Below are 21,340 nucleotides of genomic sequence, written 5' to 3' on the forward strand. Positions count from 1 at the left end.
CTAGTTTGTAAGTATTTTTTTTTTTCTTTACTTTTCTGCTAACCACTTGTATAGTCTTTTATGTTTTATTGATTTATTATTCATAAAGTAAAATGTGATGCTTTTGCCTTGCAGTACATAGTAAAAAAACATAACTACATCAACATATGCTTTAGGATGTACGTAAGTTCTTCGGAAATATCTTGGGAGGATCACAAAAGAACACTGGAATTTAATGTAACATGTCAATGCACGTAGTCAACATACAGCGTAGCGTCGTGTCCATGGACTGTTAACTTGCATACACCATGAATATAACAACAAATGAATCCATCATATCTCAGATCAGTTGAAGTTTGTGATGAATCCAACTGAACAATACAGCTAAAGAGAACTCCACACATTCAGGTTCTTTGTCTCCCTGGTTGCTTAGCCTCAGAGGCGATACAATACCTATACACGGTAAGGATTGGAAATCTATACAAAGGGACAACTGTAAGTTTCATCATGGCTTTCTGAACCTAGATTCTCTGTCCCAACTTCTGGCAATCCAATGATGCTGCGCACAATGCTGACCCTCATCTAACATATAGAAGCTAACCCAACAACAGCTCACGTAACCAATAAATATAAATAACACAAACTAATGCATTAGTTGAATCGAACCTATCCTCGCAAATCAATTGTTTTGGACAGGAACTGCTGCAGAAGTATCTTTCAGGAGGGAATTCTTCAGGCCGTCTGGATTAATTTTCATGCTGTGCAGAGTTTGTGCACTCTCTGGTGGCTTCTTACCTCCAAGTTCTAAAGTCGTATCCATTGTAGACTCACTGTCAGCAGCCTTCTCTGTGCTGGTTGGAAGCTTCTGATCTGATGTTGAAGACACTATTCTGGATTGCTCTGTGATTGTCATTGCTGGGGTGATCACAGAGACGGATTCGTTCCTTGATTCGTTGCTGCTTCTAAAAGGTTGACCATGGTTGTGCTTACCTTCATAGGTTACTACCATATTGTTTATGTCATCTGGTGCTCTTTCAACGTGCTTACGGACAGGGCACCCATCATGTGTGCAGCGATAATAGCTCCTGCGGTTGAGCAAGAAAGCAATTTCAACAAAACAATACCTCAAGTAGGGCAGAGAATAATATTCATACTTTTTTAGCAACCGACAGAATTGCTATCAATTCATTTATATACATATCCACATTACACCATAGATAAATGGTCTCTAGCACATTCCAAATGTATGACAAGAAAGCTAAAAAACATATAAATGCGTGGGTAACCTGTGATATTTGGACACAGGCTGCAGGATTGTAGCACAAGAAAAATGGGTAAATTTGAGCAAATGTATATCGAATTTCTCTGAAGCATAACTCAAGTATGGAGCATTGGGTGCCTCAAGGAATACAGTGCCTGATGGGTTTCACAAAAGAGCTTCAATGAGTGAAACAATATCCAGAGTGCATCTAGTAAACCAATGTCCAGACTCCAGAGTGTACCTATGTAGTCTTTCAGTGCACATCTAGTAAATCAATTGCCAATGGTATACTGATTAGTATACATCCCTTTAAGTTACTGCTCATGCCACCCCAATACTATTGCATTGACCACAAGCTCAATGGCCAATAGGTGAAACAGCATGATCACAGGTACAGACATGCAACGACATTAAGCCTCACCCAAATTTGCCTCCAGCCAAAAATGGCGAGGTGCCGAGGCTCGGAGCAACAGGGCAGCATCACCCCTTGCCGGACACCTGGGACGATTGCAGCTCCAGGACTGCCAAGGCTAACGTACCTCGCACCAATGTGCCTAGAGAGTCGGTGGCTGAAAGGCAGGGCCCGACTGGAACTGGTGATTTATTCATTGGGGAAGCACCGGCGCTGGCATACCCTGTGACCTACTCCCTGTGTAGCAGTCTATGCTACAGAGCGATGCATCACCAGCCTAATGGGGCGGTATAGACCAATATGTGGGATGATATGACCAGTATTTAGCCTACTTCTTTTATTGTTATAGGCCTATATGTATATAAGGGCATCTCCAACGCTGACCCGCAAATTTCCTCCCGCGCCCTTCCACGGAGGCGGGTGTTAGTTGTTTTAGCCTGAGCATTGATAGTTGTGGATGACACTGTGAGAGTTGGGGCAATTTTCCTTGGTTTATTTCTCACACAATGTCATGCCAACCTGAGGGGTTGGGGATACATATTTATAGGCTGCTAGCCAGCCAAGCATATGCTAAGATGCTAGTCTAAGATGCTATCCTAACTGCCAGTTCTTGGTGGTCAAGGATGCTATCCTAATAGCCACAAGGACACAAGGACCATGTTCTGCAGCCCCACAAAGGACCATGTGCTGCAGTCCCACAAAGACCTTAGTACAAAGACTTATCCATCATTCTCCCCCTAAGTATTGTGCGTCGTCTTGTGGGAGAGTCGAATCTCCTCAAGCAGAGTTCGGGGAACTTGATCCTCCCAAGAGGCTTGGTGAGCAGGTCTGCGAGCCGGTCCGTGGTGTTAATGTAGCTCGCCTCCATGCTCCCTTCATCCAAACAGCTTCGGATGAAGTGATACCTCAGTCGGATGTGCTTGCTCCGTTCGTGGAAAACAGGGTTCTTTGCCAGGGCCAGGGCGGACTTGCTGTCCACCGTGAGCTGCACCGTTCTGGTGTCTCGGACGAGATCACCAAGCAGTCGAGCGAGCGAGCCAGAGCGCCTGAGTGCAGGCGGTGGGGGCCGCTAGGTACTCGGCCTCGCAGCTGGACAGGGCCACCACCTGCTGCTTGACGGACTGCCAGCTCACGAGACACTTGCCGAGGAAGAAGAGGATCCCGCTCGTGCTCTTACTGTTGTGGATGTCGCCGGCGTGGTCGATGTCTCTATACCCGACGAAGTGTGCCGCCCCCGGACACCTAGGGTAGTGGAGGCCATGGTCGAGGGTCCCCGCCACGTAGCGGATGATCCTCTTCACTGCTTGCTGGTGCTCCGTCGCCGGTCGCTCCATGAACCAACTAACATAGCCGATGGAGAATGCCAAGTCCGACCGTGTGTGGGTGAGGTAGCGAAGGCTCCCCACAAGGCGCCGATACTGCGTAGCGTCCACTTCCTCCGTTGTGCTGTCGCGTATCAGTTTCAGCCTCTCCTGAGTGAGAGTTGGGTGGCAGTCGGTGAGCCCAGCTAGCTCAACGATGCACTTGGCGTAGGCGGACTGTCGAAGCGCGATCCCGGAGTGATCCTGGTGCACCTCGATCTCTAGATAGAAGGAGAGGAGCCCCAGATCACTCATCTGGAAGGTTGTAACGCCCAAGATGCGCTTCTATCCTTGTCGAGGCCCTCGCGCCAAAATAAGGATAGGATCGCATCTTGGGTGTTATAAAGGTGGCCTTCACTTCTTCATTGAACACCGCCACCTCTGCATCCTTAATGTCGGTGATCACCAAGTCGTCAACATAGACGCCCACCAACAGGGCATTTCCTCGACTGCCCCATCGGTAGACGGCCGCCTCATGCGGGCTTTGCTCGAAACCCATCTTCTTTAGCGTGGAGTCCAGCTTGGCGTTCCACGCCCTAGGTGCCTGTCGTAGGCCATAGAGAGCCTTACGCAGGCGGAGTACCTTGCCCTCCTAGCCGGGGATCGCAAATCCCGGCGACTTATGCACGTAGACTTCCTCCCTCAAGTCGTCGTTGAGGAACGCCGACTTGACATCCATGTGATGGACACACCAACCCTCCTTGGCAGCTAGCGCAAGGAGAAGTCGCACGGACTCCATCCGTGCCACGGGAGCGAAAGCATCGTCGAAGTCGGCTCCTTCATGCTGCAAGAAGCCTCGGGCCACCAAGCGAGCCTTGTGCTTGACGATGGCGTCGGCTTTATCCCTCTTCAGCTTGAACACCCACTTAAGGGTGATCGTGCGATGACCACGAGGGAGGTCAGGGAGCTCCCAGGTGCGGTTCTGCTCGACCGCATCCATCTCCAACTGCATCGCGGCGCGCCATGCCGCGTCTCTCTCGGCCTCTGCAAAGGACCAAGGTTTGCCGTCCTCACACGCAAGTTGTAGCTGCGCCTCCAGATCACGTGGCACCAGTCCAGGCACCGGCTGGTCGCTGAGTAGATTTTCCAGCGTACGATACCGCAGCGGTTCGCCGCCATGATACACGTCGATGTGCTCCTCGTCGTGAGTGAGCGGGGAGGCGAACTCCACCGGGCTGTGCTCGGCGTGAGCTGGTGCTGATGAAGACGAGCCCGAAGGGGTGACTGCCGGTGCTGGAGTACATGACATCGCCGGTTGTGGTGTCGTCGGAGTAGCAAACCCCGGGGTCGATGGAGTTTTGGGAACTGAGGTAGACATGCTCGGCGAAGAGGAGCTGCTTGCTCCCCCTGCTTCCTTGAAGTGGACGTACTCGACAATGAAGTCGTCATACGTCAGAGTCGAGTCGTCGTCCACCGCCTTGTCCCATGCCCACCCTCGCCCTTCGTTGCAACGTCTCGCGCCGTGCGCACACGCTGTGTCTTTGGGTCGAGGATGCGGTAGGCCTTCGAGCCCTCCGCGTAGCCAATGAAAACTCCAGGAGTGCTCCTGTCGTCGAGCTTGCCGATGTGGCCGAGCACCTTGGCGAACGCGAGGCAGCCAAAGACCCGCAAGTGGCAGACCGCCGGCTTCCGCCCATGCCAGGCCTCGTACGACGTCCTATCGTCGAGTGCTGTAGTAGGCGAGCGGTTGAGGATGTAGACGGCTGTCAGCACCGCCTCTCCCCAGAAAACAGTCGACATCCCTCTCTGCTTGAGGAGAGCCCGAGCCATCCCCACAATCGTTTGGTTGCGCCGCTCGACGACGCCGTTCTGCTGCGGGTTGTACGGCGCGGAGTAGTGGCGCCGGATGCCCTCAGCAGCGCAGTACGACGCGAATTCAGTCGTCGTTGTCAATGCGCAGCACGCGCAGTTTGCGGCTGCTCTCCGCCTCCGCAACAACCTGCGCACGCCTGATGGCGTCCGCCGCCTCTCCCTTGTTGCCGAGGACCATCGCCCACATGTAGCGAGAGAGGTCGTCGACGAGCAGCAGGAAGTAGCGTCGACCTCCTGGTGTGGCTAGCGTCACCGGGCCGCATAGGTCCCCGTGCACGAGCTCAAGCCTCTCCTTGGCCCGGAAACTCGCCTGCTGGGGACAGGGGAGTCGCCTCTGCTTCGTCAACACACAGATGTCGCAGAACTGCTCCACATGGTCGAGGCACGACAGGCCTCGCACCATCTCCTTCAGGGCCTCGAAATGAAGGTGCCCAAAGCGCTCATGCCATTGCCACGCCTCGTCGTCCCGACAGGCAGCGAGACAGATGGGTTGTGCCACCTGCAAGTCAAGGACGTAGAGTCGATTTTCACCTCTAGGTACCTTGGCGAGAAGGCGACGCTGGCGATCCAAGATGCGTAGGACCCCATGCTCGATTAGCACGCGTGAGCCGTTCTCATCCAGCTCTCCCAAGCTGATGATGGAGTTCCTTAGCATAGGGAAGTAGTAGACATCGCTGAGCAGCCGGTGCTCTCCCGTCTTGGCAGTGAAGATGATGGAGCCGACGCCCTTAATTTCCACGACAGAGGCATCCCCAAACTTGACGGAGCCTCGCGCGTCGAAGTGAAGCTCAGCGAAGAATTCCCTTCGACCGGTCTTGTCCTTCCTGGAGCCATCGCCAAGAAGAACGTGCGCTTTTGGCTCGTCAAGGTGGAGGAGAGCCTTTGCGGCTGGTATCGCTGAAGGTAGCTCGATGCTTGCATGCGCCATGAATAGAGTCGTCTCCTCCTCCGCCGCCTATGCGACGTGAGCCTGGCCGTGTCGTGGTTGTCGACACTCATTGGCCCAATGGCCAAGCCAGCCACAGTTGTGGCAACTGTTGTCTTGTGTCGGCTTGGGCTTGGCGCCTCCGCGGGCGTCACCTTCGGCACGTCCTTGTGCCCTGCCCCAGGCGCCTCTTCGGGCCTTGCGCTGCTTGCCGCACCTGCGGCCTCCCGCTGTGGAAGAGGGCTCCCCCTTCTTCCTGTCACCGAGGCCGGCTTCCCACTGCTCCCGAGATAGGAGCAGCTTCCCGCCGGTGGTGATGGGCCCCAAGAGAGACTGTGGCTCGTCGGTGTCGACGACCTTGAGGCGACCTATCGCCTCCTCGATCGTCATCGCGGAGAGGTCCAGCAAAGACTCGATCGAGCGAGCCATCAGCTTGTACTTCTCGGGGATGCACCGAAAAAGCTTCTCGACAGCTCTCTCTCCTCAATGTAGGTGGCATCGCCGAACTTCACAATCTTCTGCAGCAGAGTGTTGAGACGGAGAGCAAAGTCATCAACGTCCTCACCTGGCTTGAAGGCCAGGCTCTCCCACTCCTTACGAAGTGCCTGTAGTGTGGACTTGCGAGTACGGTCGCTGCCGATGCGTGCCGCGGCGATGGCATCCCAAGCCTCCTTGGCAGTTCGCTTGTTGGAAAGCGAGAACTGCATCTTGGGCCGGACTGCAGCGACGATGGCGTCCAGCGCCCGTCGATCCTCATGGTGGTCGACGTTGCCGTCCTGAACCGCCTCCCACAGGTGTCGCACCTGGAGCCTGATCTTCATGATCGCGGCCCACTCGACGTAGTTTGTTTTGGTGAGGGTAGGCCACCCAACACCGGGACCAACATCCCTGACCACAGTCCGGACCTCGTAGAGGCCGCGGTCCTGGTCGTCGCAGCCGCCGTCGCCGTGCGCACCTCCACCTGGAGCGCCACCGCGATGTGCGTGGGCGTGCTCAGCTGCCCACTGCGCCGTCCGCTCTCGCGCCACATTGGCGCGGTCTGCATCGGCGCCGTCGTTCGCAGGCGCGTAGCCGTTGGAGCTGTCGGAGCCACCGCGGAGTGCCTTGGCATCCGCCGTAGCCTCACGTGCTGCCTCCGCTGTTGCTGCTGCTTCTACCTCCGCTCTGGTTGCTGCCATTTTCGCCGCTTCCAGCCTCAACGCCCTTGTTGCAGCAGCAGCGGCTGCTGCAGCCACTCGCTCACGCTCCTCTGCCACGGCGCGCTCGGCCTCCTGCGAACGCCGTGTGCTCGAGGTAGTCATGTGCTGAGAGCGGTCTGCGGACATAACTCGCCGTTGGGGGGCTGTTGCGTGAAGAAGCTGCTTCTGACGAGCTGCTGCTCGACAGTCCGAAGGGAGGGAGGTAACCAGGGGCAGTCGGAGCAACTGCTGCTACCGGCTGGGGCTGCTCAGCTCCCGGGGAGAGAGGTGAGCAAGAGATGCTCAGGCTACAAGAAACACTGGCTCTGATACCACTTGTTAGCTGTTTCAACCTGAGCATTGATAGTTGTGGATGACACTTGGAGAGTTGGCGCAATTTTCGTTGATTTATTTCTCACACAATGCCATGCCAACCTAAGGGGTTGGGGATACATATTTATAGGCTGCTAGCCAGCCAAGCATATGCTAAGATGCTAGTCTAAGATGCTATCCTAACTGCCAGTCCTTGGTGGTCAAGGATGCTATCCTAACAACCACAAGGACACAAGGACCATGTGTTGCAGCCCCACAAAGGACCATGTGTTGCAGCCCCACAAAGACCTTAGTACAGAGACTTATCCATCAACAGGGACCAGTCCATGGACACGGATGCAGGAGCCGGCCATCCAACGCTACCCACATACAATTCAAACAAGGTTCAAAATAACCAGACGAAATGCATGCAAACACGGCGGATTTCAATGAAGTTCTGACTTACATAAAAAAAATGACCGTTTAACTAAAAGACTATTAAAAGAATCATCAACCCTATACCGGACGACCACCTTGTACGTGTGGCCTTCATACCCTGCTGCACCACCATCGTCGTTCGTGTCGTCGTCGTTGTCCCTCCAAAGGCGGAACGGCGCCAAAGGGCTGCGGCAGCCTTGTCCAGCGGCTGCCTGGCCTCCTCCTACAAGGTACGGAGGGCCGTTGCGGCTAGAGCAGACGGCGCCCGTGAAGCTCTGACCACGGCATTGCCCCTGCCGGGGTTGGCGGAGGAGTCGCTAAGCAATCACTCTCGCAATCAAGGCAAGGGCGAGCGGCCGTGTTCGCGATGGTGACAGGGCGGTCGAGGGCCCACGAGGTGGCTAGGTCCTGGTGTGTTGCGGACCCATTCCGGCGCCGCACCGGACTTGGCAAACGCGGAGCAGCGTTGCGTCGATCGTAGCGTGCTTGTTGTCTCGTCATGCACTCCGAGACACGACAGCCCTCGAGTTTTGAGGCATCGCCGTAACCGCCCCCTGCGAGGTAGTGGAGGATGTGGCCACGTGCCTTCATGATCACGGATTGCAGCTCCTTTACGGCGCAGCGTTTGCGATGTGGCAATGATGTGGGCCCGCCAATGCGGGTGTACTAGTTGTGCACCGAGGGTGACGTGGGCTCGTCCTTGACACGACGGATGCGTCGGGGATGACTGCTCCTCCTTGACGCAGCTTCCGATGTTGAGGCCGCAGTTGCGTGACGGGGGAGCAGGTTTGTCTTTGACCAAACAGAGTGGGGACGCTGGCTCTGCTTCAGGCGTACGCGCGTCAGGGACGGCGGCTCCTTGACGCGCGTCGGCAATGGTGGCACCGGGCCCATCTAACGAACGAATTCATCGTCCGTCAGAATGGCTTCCACGAGGAGACAGGGCCACTGTTGTGGTTGTTGGTGGTCCTCGTCGGAGGAGGAAATGACTATATCCTCCTTGCCGAAGGATCCCACCGCCATGGATGTCGAGGGGCCGAAGGGCGAGGGCGACGGCTCCAAGATCCGCCTGATGTGGAACTGCCACCGCCTCCGCAGGTCGGCGCGCAGAACCACGACTTCGGCATGGCCACTTGGCTCGGGAGGAAAGGCTCGGAGACGGTGACAGGGCGCGAGGAGGGGGAGTGCGTCGCCGACGCACGGCTTTAATAGCCGTGGTTAGGCCAAGCGAAGGGGCTGTCAGCCCGCTCCAACGTGGCGCAACGACCGGAGATGATTTCTCATGACGTGACGTCCTCATTGAAGCGACGACACCAAAGAGGTCGGGTCCGTCAGCGTCGCCCTCCCGTCCGGTCACATTACATGGCATCAATGCGAGCCGCTACATGCTCTGGGCCGAAATGATTACGGCACGGCAAGCGGCGCGGGATTTCAATGGAAAGCACGGGAGAGGCGGGTGGATTTTTTGGGTAGGCCACGGTTGCCAGACGTGGACGTGGCAGCGGTCCTAACGCCGCACCCCCCCCCCACACACACACACAACCTCGGGTTTGCGGAACAAAGTGCGTCCAGACCAACCGGCGGACCGATGCAGGCCTGGCAAAACACGTCCGGACAGCGCGGTCCGAACAGTTGCCGACGGTTTAAGGGTCTGTGTTGGAGATGCCCTAACACATACTCCTTAAGAAAATGATAAGTCTTCATGAAGATATTAAAGTAAAATGCACATTGTCTTACCATACATGCACCACGTAGCCGGCGGTTTAAGGGTCTGTGTTGGAGATGCCCTAACACATACTCCTTAAGAAAATGATAAGTCTTCATCAAGATTTTAAGTAAAATGCACATTGTCTTACCATACATGCACCACGTATATTCTTATGCTCAACTAAAAAGTTAGTAAGGGCTTATTTGTGTTTTCCTTAACCATACTGTTGGAAACCAACCCCACTTGGGGTCATGCCCATTTCCTAAGCCAAAGGTTGGTGGATTCATACTCGGATACGCCTAGCAGACCACCTGTTATTAAGGGGTAGGGCCCAGCAATTGTAGGTCTACTCCGAAGATCTAAATTATAAAGATAAGAGCCAATACCCTACATCTTGTGTCTACTTTGTGTCTCCCTTCTGCTTTTCGTCTCTAGTTTTCCATTGCGTTCCACGGTGTTAGGAAAGCAACTTATCTATATTGAAGGCCCAAGGGGCATATATATATTACACATGACTTGAGGTGCAAGGAAAGTAAACATAGACTAATACTAATAGACTAATAAGGACTCCTAGACTAATACTACTCAAATGCAAAGCGTATGCAATAGCATTGCATTTGAAGAAGTGTAATACTAAAAAACAATGATAATCCAAATCCGCGTCTTGAGAGTGTCGTTGTAGCATGAAGAGTCTTCAAAACTTGTCGAGTCGCCGAAGGAGAGAACGAAGAGATGGCACATCAGAGGTAGACACCGCATCACTTGAAGATACAAGATAAGTGTCAAGAGAAGATGGGTTGTCAAAAGAAGATGGCACATCAAGAGGAAGACACGAAGAGATGGCACATCAGAGGAAAACACCGCATCACTTGAAGATACAACATAAGTATCAAGAGAAGATGGGTTGTCAAAAGAAGATGGCACATCAAGAGAATAAAACATTGTGCAGAAAATCATATGGTAGAGGCTAGGGTTCTACCAGGTCTCGGACGTAGGTTGTAGGGGTGGAAGTGCGGGCTGCGAGGTTGGGGACGCCGGCGCCGGCGGCGGGGCGCCGTCGCGGCGTGAGAGAGAGAGAGAGACGGCTAGGGTTTGGGGCTCTCGTCTCCTGAGGGAGACGACAACAGAATATACTGTTTATTGTCTGATTAATATCGAAGGGGTACATGTGTTTATAAAGGAGGACAGCCTTCACTAAACCCTAGATAACTTGGACTCTAACTTGGACTCTAATATAACTTGGACTTCTAAGATAGGTAAGATAACTTGGGCTAAGCCCGTAATTAACCCTGCCCATTGGGCCTCCTCTGTTGGTACGTTGTACCGGTCATAACATCTCTCCCCGCCTTCTCAAACAGCTCGTCCTCGAGCTGAACATCTGGAAACTGCTGGCGGAAATCGTCGAGCTTCTCCCAAGTCGCTTCCTCCTCTGGCAGGCCGGTCCATTGTACCAAGACATGCCAGACGCCGCGACGCTGCTGCGCCTGTAGCACCTTCGCCACCTGTGCGGAAGTTGGAAGGAGGCGGCCATCCGAAGTAGGAGGAAGGGCCGGCGTCGCTGCAGGAGGGTCCCCGCGGTAGGCCTTCAATAAGCCGACATGGAAGACGTCGTGGAGGCGAGAACCAGCTGGCAGCTCCACGCGGTATGCGAGTGTGCCGACACGCTCCAGCACACGAAAGGGACCGGCGTAGCGAGGTCCCAATTTGCGCTTGGAGCGCGGGTCCAGAGACTGTGTGGTCCTGTGGAGGAGGCGCAGCCACACCCAATCGCCCACCGCGAACTCCGCCTCGCGATGATGAGCATCGTAGTACTTCCGAGCCAGCTGCTGTGCTTGGAGAAGACGCTGGCGTGCCTCAGCCAGAATGTCGTCGCGGGTGCGGAGTAAGTCGCCCGCCGTCTCGGACCGAGCCGTCCCAGGCTCGTAAGGGAGCATCGCCGGAGGTGGGCGCCCGTAGACCACCTCGAAAGGCGTGGTGCGCAGGGCGGAGTGATAGGAGGTGTTGTAGCAGTACTCCGCCCACACCAACCAGTCCACCCAAGCTCGTGGACGATCACCAGTAACACAGCGCAGGTACATGGCGATCACCTTGTTGACCACCTCGGATTGGTCGTCTGTCTGAGGGTGGAACGCCGTGCTCATGCGGAGCTTCACGCCCGCCAGTCGAAAGAGATCCCGCCAGACATGTCCCGTGAACACGGGATCACGATCGCTGACGATGGACGACGGAAAACTGTGGAGGCGGACGATGCCGTCGAAGAAGGCCCGCACCACGGAGGCGGCTGTATATGGATGACCCAGGGCGATGAAGTGCGCGTACTTGGAGAAGCGGTCAACCACCGTGAGGATGACGGACTTGCCGCCCACCTTGGGAAGGCCCTCGATGAAGTCCATGGAAATATCCGTCCACACTTGGGAGGGTACGTCCAGCGGCTGCAGTAGACCCGCGGGTCATAGTGTCTCCGTCTTGTTCCGCTGGCACGTCACGCACGACCGCACCCAGTTGCGGACCATCGCGCCATCACCGGGGATGTAAAAATCAGCACGGAGACGATGGAGAGTCTTCTGCACGCCCTCGTGCCCTGCAGAGTGCGCCAAGGTCAGGACCTGTTGGCGCAGGTCGCCATGATCGGGCACGAAGATGCGGCGGCCATGTAGGAGTAGCCCCTCGTCCAAGCGCCAGGGCGCGTCCAGCTCGCCGGCGTCAAGGCGCTGGCGCAGGCCCTGGGCGTCCACGGCCGTCGAAGTTGCCCGGCGAATGTCGTTGATGAAGGCGAAAGATGGCCCGGAGCGAATGCACATGATAGTGCCAGCCATGGCGACGTCCTCCGCGACATCCTCAGTGTCGCGGCGGGACAAGGCGTCGGCGACCGTGTTGAGACGGCCGGGGCGGTACTCAACGGTGAAGTCGAAGCCAAAGAGCTTGCTGATCCACTGGTGTTGCGGAACTGTGGAGAGGCGCTGGTCTAGCAAGAACTTGAGGCTGTAGTGGTCCGTGCGCACACGGAATGACCGGCCCCAAAGATAAGGCCGCCAGTGGCGTACCGCCTGAACCAGCCCAATAAGCTCGCGCTCGTAGGCCGCGAGCTTGTGATGGCGAGCGGCGAAGGGGCGACTGAAGAAGGCGAGCGGTCCCTCGTCCTGGTGAAGGACGGCGCCGAAGCCGATGCCAGAGGCGTCGCAGTCCACGATGAAGGGCATGTCAAAGTCCGGCATCTGGAGGACGGGTCCCGTCGTGAGCGCCCGCTAGAGAGCCTCGAATGCCGTAGTCGCCTCCTGGTCCCAGGAGAAGGCGTCGCGTCGAAGGAGACGCGTCAGTGGCGCGGCGATGAGGCCGAAGTCCCGGATGTACTTCCGGTAGTAGCCGGCGAGGCCCAAGAAGCCGCGGAGCGCCCGCGGTGACCGCGGGATCGGCCACGCGGCGACGGCGGCGACCTTGTCCGCGTCCATTGCTACCCCGTCCGCCGAGATGACGTGCCCCAGGTACGCGACGAAGGTCGTGCCGAACGAGCACTTCGAGCGCTTGAGGTGAAGACGATGCGCTCGAAGCTCGTTGAAGATGATGGCCACATGTTGTAGATGCTCCGCCCAAGATGCACTGTAGATGAGAATGTCATCAAAGAAAACAAGCACAAAGCGGCGCAAGTATGGGCTGAGCACGTCGTTCATCAGGGCCTGGAAGGTCGCTGGCGCGTTGGAAAGGCCGAACGGCATCACCAGGAACTCGAAGTGGCCATGGTGAGTGCGGAACGCCGTCTTCTCGATGTCGTCAGGGTGCATGCGCACCTGATGGTAGCCCGAGCGAAGGTCGAGCTTGGTGAAGAAGCGCGCTCCGTGTAGCTCGTCCAAGAGCTCATCCACGACGGGGATGGGGAACTTGTCCTTGGACGTCAGGGCGTTGAGGGCGCGGTAGTCGATGCAGAAGCGCCATGTGCCGTCGGACTTGCGCACAAGGAGCACCGGGGCGGAGAACGGCGATGTCGAAATCCGGATGATGCCCTGCGCGAGCATGACCGCCACCTGACGCTCGAGCTCGTCTTTCTGCAGCTGAGGGTACCGGTACGGACGCACGGCTACAGGTGCCGTGTCCGGCAGCAGGTGGATGCGGTGGTCACAGGGCCGCACGGGAAGGAGGCCCTGTGGCTCGTCAAAGATGTCGCTGTGCTGCTGCAGGAGGTCGGCCAGGAGGGGATGCGCCTCGTCCAGTGCGGACGCCATCAACTGGAGCTGTGGAGTCACGGCGCCGGAGCCGCCGATGCCTGTCCACTGAACGCGACGGCCGCCCTCGCGCCAGAAGATGAGGGACAGCACATCGAGGTCCCAAAGGATGGGGCCAAGAGTGGACAGGAAGTCGATGCCGAGGATGAAGTCGTAGCAGCCCAGGTCGATGCCGACGCAGTCGATGGAGAACGGCTCGTCGCCGATGAGGACAGGAACCTGCCGCGCCACCCCCTGGCAAGCAAGGCGGTCCCCGTTGGCGACGGTGACGCTGAACTTCTCCGAGCCCGTCGGTTGGAGTGCGAGGCGACGCATGGCGTCCCCGGACAGGAAGTTGTGCGTCGAACCCATGTCCACGAGCGCGGTTAGACGCTCCCCGTTGATCGTCACCGAAAGCAGCATCGTCTTTGTCGTCTTGATGCCAGCCATGGCATGAAGGGAGACGACGAAGGCGGTCGCGTCGACCGGCCCGTAGGTCGTGACGCCGGCCTCGGAGAGTGTGGTGGCGTCGAGCTCCGCGGTGAGGGCCTCCACCTCCGCGTCGTCAACGGTCTCCAAGTAGAACAGGCGGGTGCACGTATGACCCGGCGCATACGGCTCGTCGCAGTTGAAGCACAGGCCCTTGCGGCGCCGCTCGAGCTGCTCGGCCGACGTCAAGCGTCGGAAGGTGCGTGTCGGCGCGGGGGCAGCCGCCGTAGCGGCCGGCAGGGCAGGGCGTGTCGGGGTGGCGGCCACCGAGGCGGGGCGGGTCGGGGAACGCTTGTCGCGGCCCAGGAACGCCTACTGCAGGGCGTTGGCGCGCTGCTCGTACGCGCGTGCGTAATACATGGTCGTCTGCAGGTCCTGGGGGTCGCGCATCTCGACGTCGATGCGGATGTGGTCGGGAAGGCCGCCGACGAAGAGCTCGGCGCGTTGGCGAGCCGTGACGTCAGGCGCATGGCAGGCCAACGTCTGGAATCGGTCGACGAAGTCCTGCACCGAGGTGGTGAAGGGAAGGCGGCCGAGCTCGGCCAAGCGGCTCCCACGTATGGGGGGGCCAAACCGGAGGAGACACGGGTCGCGAAAGCGCTCCCATGAAGGCATCCCGCCCTCGTCCTGCTCGAGGGCGTAGTACCAAGTCTGGGCGGCGCCACGAAGGTGGTAGGAGGCGATCCACGTGCGGTCGGACGCCATGGTCCGCTGCCCCCTGAAAAACTGGTCGCATTGATTGAGCCAGTTCAGGGGGTCGACGGTGCCGTCGTAGGTGGCGAACTCCAGCTTGGTGAAGCGGGGTGGCTGTTGCACGTGTGGCGAGGCCGCGTAGGTGCCCTCGTGACCGCCCAGCGCGGCGGAAGGAGAGTGTTGCGGCACCACGGAGCTCCCGGCGTACGGATCAGTGTACCCGCCGAACCCCCCGAAGGTGGGGGCGGGTGGCTGCAACACCGTCAGCTGTAGTGGCGCCGTCGTGTAGGGCGGCGTGTCCATCCACGTCGGTAGCGGGGACGGCGACGGCGGCCACCGGACCTGGGTGATCGGCAGGTCCTGGGGCACGACAGTCGCCGGGGGCGGTGGCGCGAAGGGCGCCGCCGGCGGAGGCGGTGGTGGCGGGGTTGCGTACGGAGCCTGGAGGAGAGTCCGGAGGTTCGAGACCGCCAGGTTGAGGTCGCGGATCGCCGAGGACATCTCCGCCGGGGAGAGGACGGGGGCGGGTTCGGCCGCCAGGGCCGCAGGACCAGAGGCGGCCGGACCTGAGGTGGCCGGCGGCGTTGAGTGGTGCGGCGGCGGCGGCTGCTGTGAGGTGGCGGGGAAGGCGGTGGTGGCGGCGGCGGTGGTGGTGGGAAGGTCCGACAAACTCATCGAACCCAAGCTACCTGATACCAAATTGGTAGAGGCTAGGGTTCTACCAGGTCTCGGACGTAGGTTGTAGGGGTGGAAGTGCGAGCTGCGAGGTTGGGGACGCCGGCGCCGACGGCGGGGCGCCGTCGCGGCGTGAGAGAGAGAGAGACGGCTAGGGTTTGGGGCTCTCGTCTCCTGAGGGAGACGACAACAGAATATACTGTTTATTGTCTGATTAATATCGAAGGGGTACATGTGTTTATAAAGGAGGACAGCCTCCACTAAACCCTAGATAACTTGGACTCTAACTTGGACTCTAATATAACTTGGACTTCTAAGATAGTTAAGATAACTTGGGCTAAGCCCGTAATTAACCCTGCCCATTGGGCCTCCTCCGTTGGTACGTTGTACCGGTCATAACATCATAGTCCACGACAACTGTCGGCGAAAGAAGCTCGGCGGATAAGACACGATGGACGTAGATCGACAATGCAAAAGAAGTCCGGAAAATCCTATAGAAAACAACAAGGGCAAATAGGCCACAAAAGTTGCATATAAAGGATCAGGACCAAAGAAAGGCTGGCGGACTAAGGTATGGTGGACTCGCATGGCATGAGAAAACACAAAATATCAACGGATTTGGTGGACGCAGCGGAAAACAAAGAAAACTAGAAAACACACACTAGATTAGGGATGATGGCAGCGGAAGAAAATAATATCATGGCGGCGAAGGCCAATTCCAACCAGAGTGTGTGCGCGACGGTCCTGACTGTGTAGAAGGTGGTCGCTCAGTGCGGGAAGCCTCAGTCACCGAACCAGCAGTACCCGCCAAGTAAGAACCTGAAGCAGCGAGCAAACGCTTAAGTCGTAGAATATCCTGCTCAGTCAAAGCGATGGCTGAAGCTGTCGAGGTAGATAACGAAGTCTCTGTAGATGATGATTGCGCCTGGCGCAAGTGTTTCTTCTTCGTGTAGCAGTGGGACTCAATATGACCATCATTGTTGCAGTAGCCACAATGTGGACGGGGGCGACCTGAGCCTCCAGAAGGAGTGGGCAAGAGCGGCGGAGCACTCGAGAGAGAAGGGGTCGGTGCAGCAGGGGGCGTAGAAGTAGCCCGAGCAGCGAGCAGCGAGGGAACCTCCAGCAAACCAGCACCACGTAAGCGAGTCTCCTCAGCACGAATCTCAGAAAGCGCCTCCATGAGAGAAATACGGCCACGAGCAAACAACTAAGCACGCCGGGGCTCAAACTCTTTACGGAGCCGAGACAGGAACTCGTAGACGCGATGAAACTCCAAGTTGGTCTAGACAGCATGGCAACAGGGGCAAGTACGACAACCAGCAGTGCGGAGAGAATCGAGCTGGCGCCAGATAGCAGAACTCTGTGCATAGAAGTCATCAACAGTAGTCACCTTGCTGAAGAGCATGCTCCTGACGAACCACGAAGAGGTATAAGGCATCACCAGAGGGCGCATAGCGCTGACGAAGGCGAGTCCACATCTCAAAGGCAGTAGGAAGGCCCAAAAACTCCGACGCAAACTAAGGCAGAACACTAGCAGTGAGAACAGCTGCAGCACGAGCATCATCATCAAGCCACTCGGTGTAAGCGGACAGAGCACCGTGATACACCTGAAGAGCCTCCTCATAAGCCAAGACCTTCGCATCATAAGCACAGATAGCAGCCTCATCAACAACCTTAGCTGCATCCTTCGTAGTCTGAGGAGCATCCGCAGGAAGAGCCGGAGGGATCGGCGGAGTGGGAGCCACAGGAGGAACCGGACGTGACGGACAGCAGACCTCGCCAGAAAGAACACCCCAGAGACGGATGCCATGCATGTGAATGCGCATAAAGCCAATGAACTCGGTGTAGTTACTACCATCGAAGATCACCGAACAACGAGGGACAACAACATAGCTCGATGCAGTAGACATCTTCTTTTTTTATTTTTCTTATTTTATTTTTTATTTTATTTTATTTTTATTTATTTTTTGGGTCAACGACGAGGGGAACACCCGATCCGATCGGGAGTGTGCAGAGGGCGGCGCGACCTGGAGACCACGACCGGGAGCAAAGCCTTGATCCAAGTGGTCTGGAGATCAAACTAGATCAGGGAAACAGGCAGATCCTGGCGGTGCTAGTCTGGGAGCCGCTTCTGGGAGTTCGACCTGGAGCGGTGACGGGATCTGGAGGCTTCGAACGGGGCCGGTGATGGGAGCAAGTTTGGACCTGGACGCGCTGGACCGGGAGCTCGAGCGGGACGAGCTCACTCACCCGATCCGATCCGGCGGGGTCTGGAGGCTTCGAGCGGGGCCGGCGGGAGCAGACGAGGAGTCGGCGGCAGGACCGGGAGCAGAGCCACGAGGCACAGACGAGCGGAACCTGCGGGAGCAGCAGGACGAGGAAGACTCGGCGGCGTGGGCACCTGCGGCAGGATTCAATCCTGCGAGAAGCAGCCGTAGGAGGAGATCGAGAGGTAGCAGCAGACAAACGGCGGCTGCGTGGAGATTGGATCGGAGCACGAGTTGCGCGTGCGAAAAAATAACCTAAGGCTCTGATACCATGTTAGGAAAGCAACTTATCTATATTGAAGGCCTAAGGGGCATATATATATTACACGTGACTTGAGGTGCAAGGAAAGTAAACATAGACTAATAAGGACTCCTAGACTAATACTAATACTTCCTAACACACGGTACCCTCGACATGTTATCAACATGGAGCTTCGCCAAGATGCGGGATGGGGAGGCTTGGGCCTTTGGGTAAACAGGCATGCTGAAGGAAAGGCCTGCCGAAGGGGTTGGCCCAGAATAAGGAAAAGATGGAAGACAAAAGGATGTGAGCACAATTTTCATAAATGGTCCCATACTTCTCCGTAATTTAGAAAAAGGGGACACCTATGCTATTTTGCAAAAAGGCCCCTATAGTGACCCAAAATCTCTTTACATCTCGTGGCAGTCAAGCACATCCTGCTCTACATCACTTGCACGATCGACTATGATTATCACAACGTCACGAGCTCCACTGCTTCACTGTAAAACAGTGATAGTGAGATGGCCGGTGATCCAGACATGCGCAAGAGCACTATTGGTGTGCTCTTCTTCCTCGGCAACAACCCGGTCATTTGGCAATAGCAGAAGTAGAGGGTGGCCCGGCGGCCCTCTGTTCCTACGAAGTTGAATGCATGGCAGCAACAATGGTGGCTTGTCGGGTCGTCTAGTTGCCCAGGTGTTGAAAGATCTGGCTGGGGAGGAGGTGGGTCCATCGGTCCTGAAGGTGGACAACAAATCAGCAACCTCATTAAGCAAGAGCCTCGTTCACCACGACAGGAGCAAGCACATCAACATATGCTTTCACTTCATCAATGAGTGCATGGAAGAGAAAAAGGTCATGGTGGAGTGCACATGCGCTGATCAGCAGCTCGCAGACATTCTGACGAAGCCACTTCGAAGAATCGGGTTCCAATAGCTGAGGAGTAGGATTAGCATCGACAAAATAAAGTAGGGACCGCAAGGCTTAGGGGGGGAGAATGTTAGAAATAAACCTTGCCAGTTCTACTGCCATGGCAGGCTACCTCGCTGCCATGCATCCCTTTTGTTATTGTCTATGTTTCGTTAGTTTAGGCAGCACCGCCGCTCAGGTTCCTAGCCCCACCACCGCTCCCCGCAACGCTGCGCGCAGGGAAGGTGGTGGCGGGGCGGTCTCGAGGGCTAGAGCCCTCACCCCCACCCCACCCCACGGACCCCACCCCCCAACCCCCGTGCGTGCTTGATCTGGCCGGGACACCACCAGATCTGCTCTCCAATGTCGCCTCCCTCGTCTCCGGCAATCCCTGACCGATCCGCGCGGAGGCGTCCCGGTGCCCCCCCCCCCCGGTTTCGCCCGGCACGCCCAAATGCAATCTGGTGACCTCCTTCCCCACCCCCACTCCCTCCGGTTGTTGCGTCCTCCGGCCCGGCATGGCTACAAGCTCGGTTTGCTCCTCCCCTGGCCGCCTCTTCCCACGGCAGCACGCTCCCCCTGTGCTACTACTGTTGACACGGGCGCGGTTTTGGGTGGTGGAGGAGGCCATAAGAGCTAAGGCTCTAGCTCTGCCCTGTTGCAGGCTGCTCCTTGTCTCTGGCAACCCCTCGTCCGAGCTATGGTGTTGTTCTACTCCGATTTGTGTGGTCATGGTGGTCTCTTTTGGTGGGCGGTTGAGGCCTAGTGGTGGACCCTCTCTCGGCACCGCTCCGGTCCTGGCAGACATGGACCTGCGTTCTCCAGCATCCACGGCTTACCAGCGTCCCTTGCCGACGCGGTGGTTCCGGCCGGTGATTCAGTTGTTGCGTCCTCTCCAGCCTCTGGCTTGTCAGTGTTTTCGCGTCTCCATCCCCAACAGCTTGGATATGCGCTTCTTTCCGGCTCCTAGCTTGCCGGTGCGTCGATCGCCATCCCATCCTTCATGTTGGCTCTCTACCCCATGCCGCATTCCGACTCCGTCCACCTCCACTGCATGCCAACTCCAAAGCTCATGTTTTTCGGCGTCGCCGATGACACCCTTTGGCGCTAGGCGCAACACCACCCACCCTCTCCCAATGTGGTGATCTTGCCAGCAAGGCGATTTCCTCATCTTCGGACCCTAATCTGTGGCAATGGGATCACTCGGACTCAGGCCAGGGCGAAATCCCTGCTCGGCTTGCCGACTCTGGCAGCGACGGCACCTACGGGTGTCATTTCCCTTCTTGGAGGCATTGCCTTGGCCACTATCCATGCCCCCTCTTCGAACACCGGGGGAAATCCTTGATTCGGTTCTTCGGATCAAATGGCGGCAGCGTCACGGCGTCGCTCCCCTTCTTGAAGGCATCATCTTGCTTGCTCGTGGCGTCCCCGATGTTGGAACTGTAGATGTTTGAAGTTTTCTTATTAGGCTTGCCCCTGTATTTGGGTTTGGCTTGGTGGTTCAGTTGTGGTCTTTTCCTTTCGAGCATCTCGTGTCTCTTTGCTCCGGGTCCGTGTTCACCCCTTCTCGTGATATGTGTTGTACACTCTTATGTACTGATTCTGATTTCTTTCTATCAATGCAATGATACGCAAGATTTGCGTATTCACGAAAAGGTTTAGGCTTGGCGAGTTAGCTAGTTTAGCTCGAAGGCTTCACAGCCTGGAGCGAGTCTTGCGGCTTGTTGATGTGCTCGTGGGATGGCACGAGCATTGTGGATCACGGAGGCGCAAAGTTAGGGCCACATCCCCAGTTTCCTTCTATAAGAGTGTCTCCAACAGGCGCCCAAAAAATGCCTCGCGCGCTAAAAAACATCGTTTTTGTGCACCGGAGACAAAAAACAGCGACCCAGCTGACGCTGTAATATAGAGCACGCACAAAAAACTTTAGCGCATGCGCTAAAAGGCGGTATCCCGGGCTGCAAATTTTGGGCACCGGATCGTGCGCGCTGGCTGCTGCAGGTGGGGCTGCTGGATTGGGCGCCGTGTTTTTGTGCATCTGGAAAACATCTTCGTCGCTCCCGCGCGCAAAAAGACTATTTTGGTGCTGTAGAAGAATTATACCGCGCCGAGGCTAAGCGAGCCTGTTGGAGATGCTCCAAGTCTGAATAAATAGAATGGAGAGAATGCAGAAAAGCTGTGGAAGTTTGAGCAGCGAAAAAACATTGTCTTCCAGCTCTGATCATTGCCAGCTTTGCAAGTAGAACTGACTGTAGTGCTCCACTGAGCACCTAGGCAGCTACTAAGACAGTATTTACAACCCTGGTCATCCTCGCACCAGATGTTTTGGTCAGTTTGGTCATCCTCACACCAGATGTTTTTGTCAGTTTAGGCATAGATACTGAGCTAATTTTCTCAGAAACATTATATAACGAGGTTAAGCGTGCACCATCATTAATAAGCACCTAGAATAGAACTAGCCTTAATGTTTAATGGTTTCACTGA

The 21,340-nt window shown here is 56.5% G+C and overlaps 1 protein-coding gene across 1 annotated transcript in view; it reads right to left on the reverse strand.

Annotated features, from left to right (window-relative positions):
- Window positions 1–294: 294 nt before the first annotated feature.
- LOC123413258 (probable WRKY transcription factor 4) overlaps window positions 295–21,340 on the reverse strand; it is a 29,036-nt gene continuing 7,990 nt past the window's right edge. Inside the window, exon 4 of the mRNA XM_045106197.1 lies at window positions 295–1,064. Within this exon, the coding sequence (XP_044962132.1) occupies window positions 659–1,064 (406 nt within the window). The 3' untranslated portion in view covers window positions 295–658. The remainder of the gene's footprint in view (window positions 1,065–21,340) is intronic.

This window comes from Hordeum vulgare, chromosome 7H (assembly GCF_904849725.1).
Source record: "Hordeum vulgare subsp. vulgare chromosome 7H, MorexV3_pseudomolecules_assembly, whole genome shotgun sequence".
NCBI lineage: Eukaryota > Viridiplantae > Streptophyta > Magnoliopsida > Poales > Poaceae > Hordeum > Hordeum vulgare.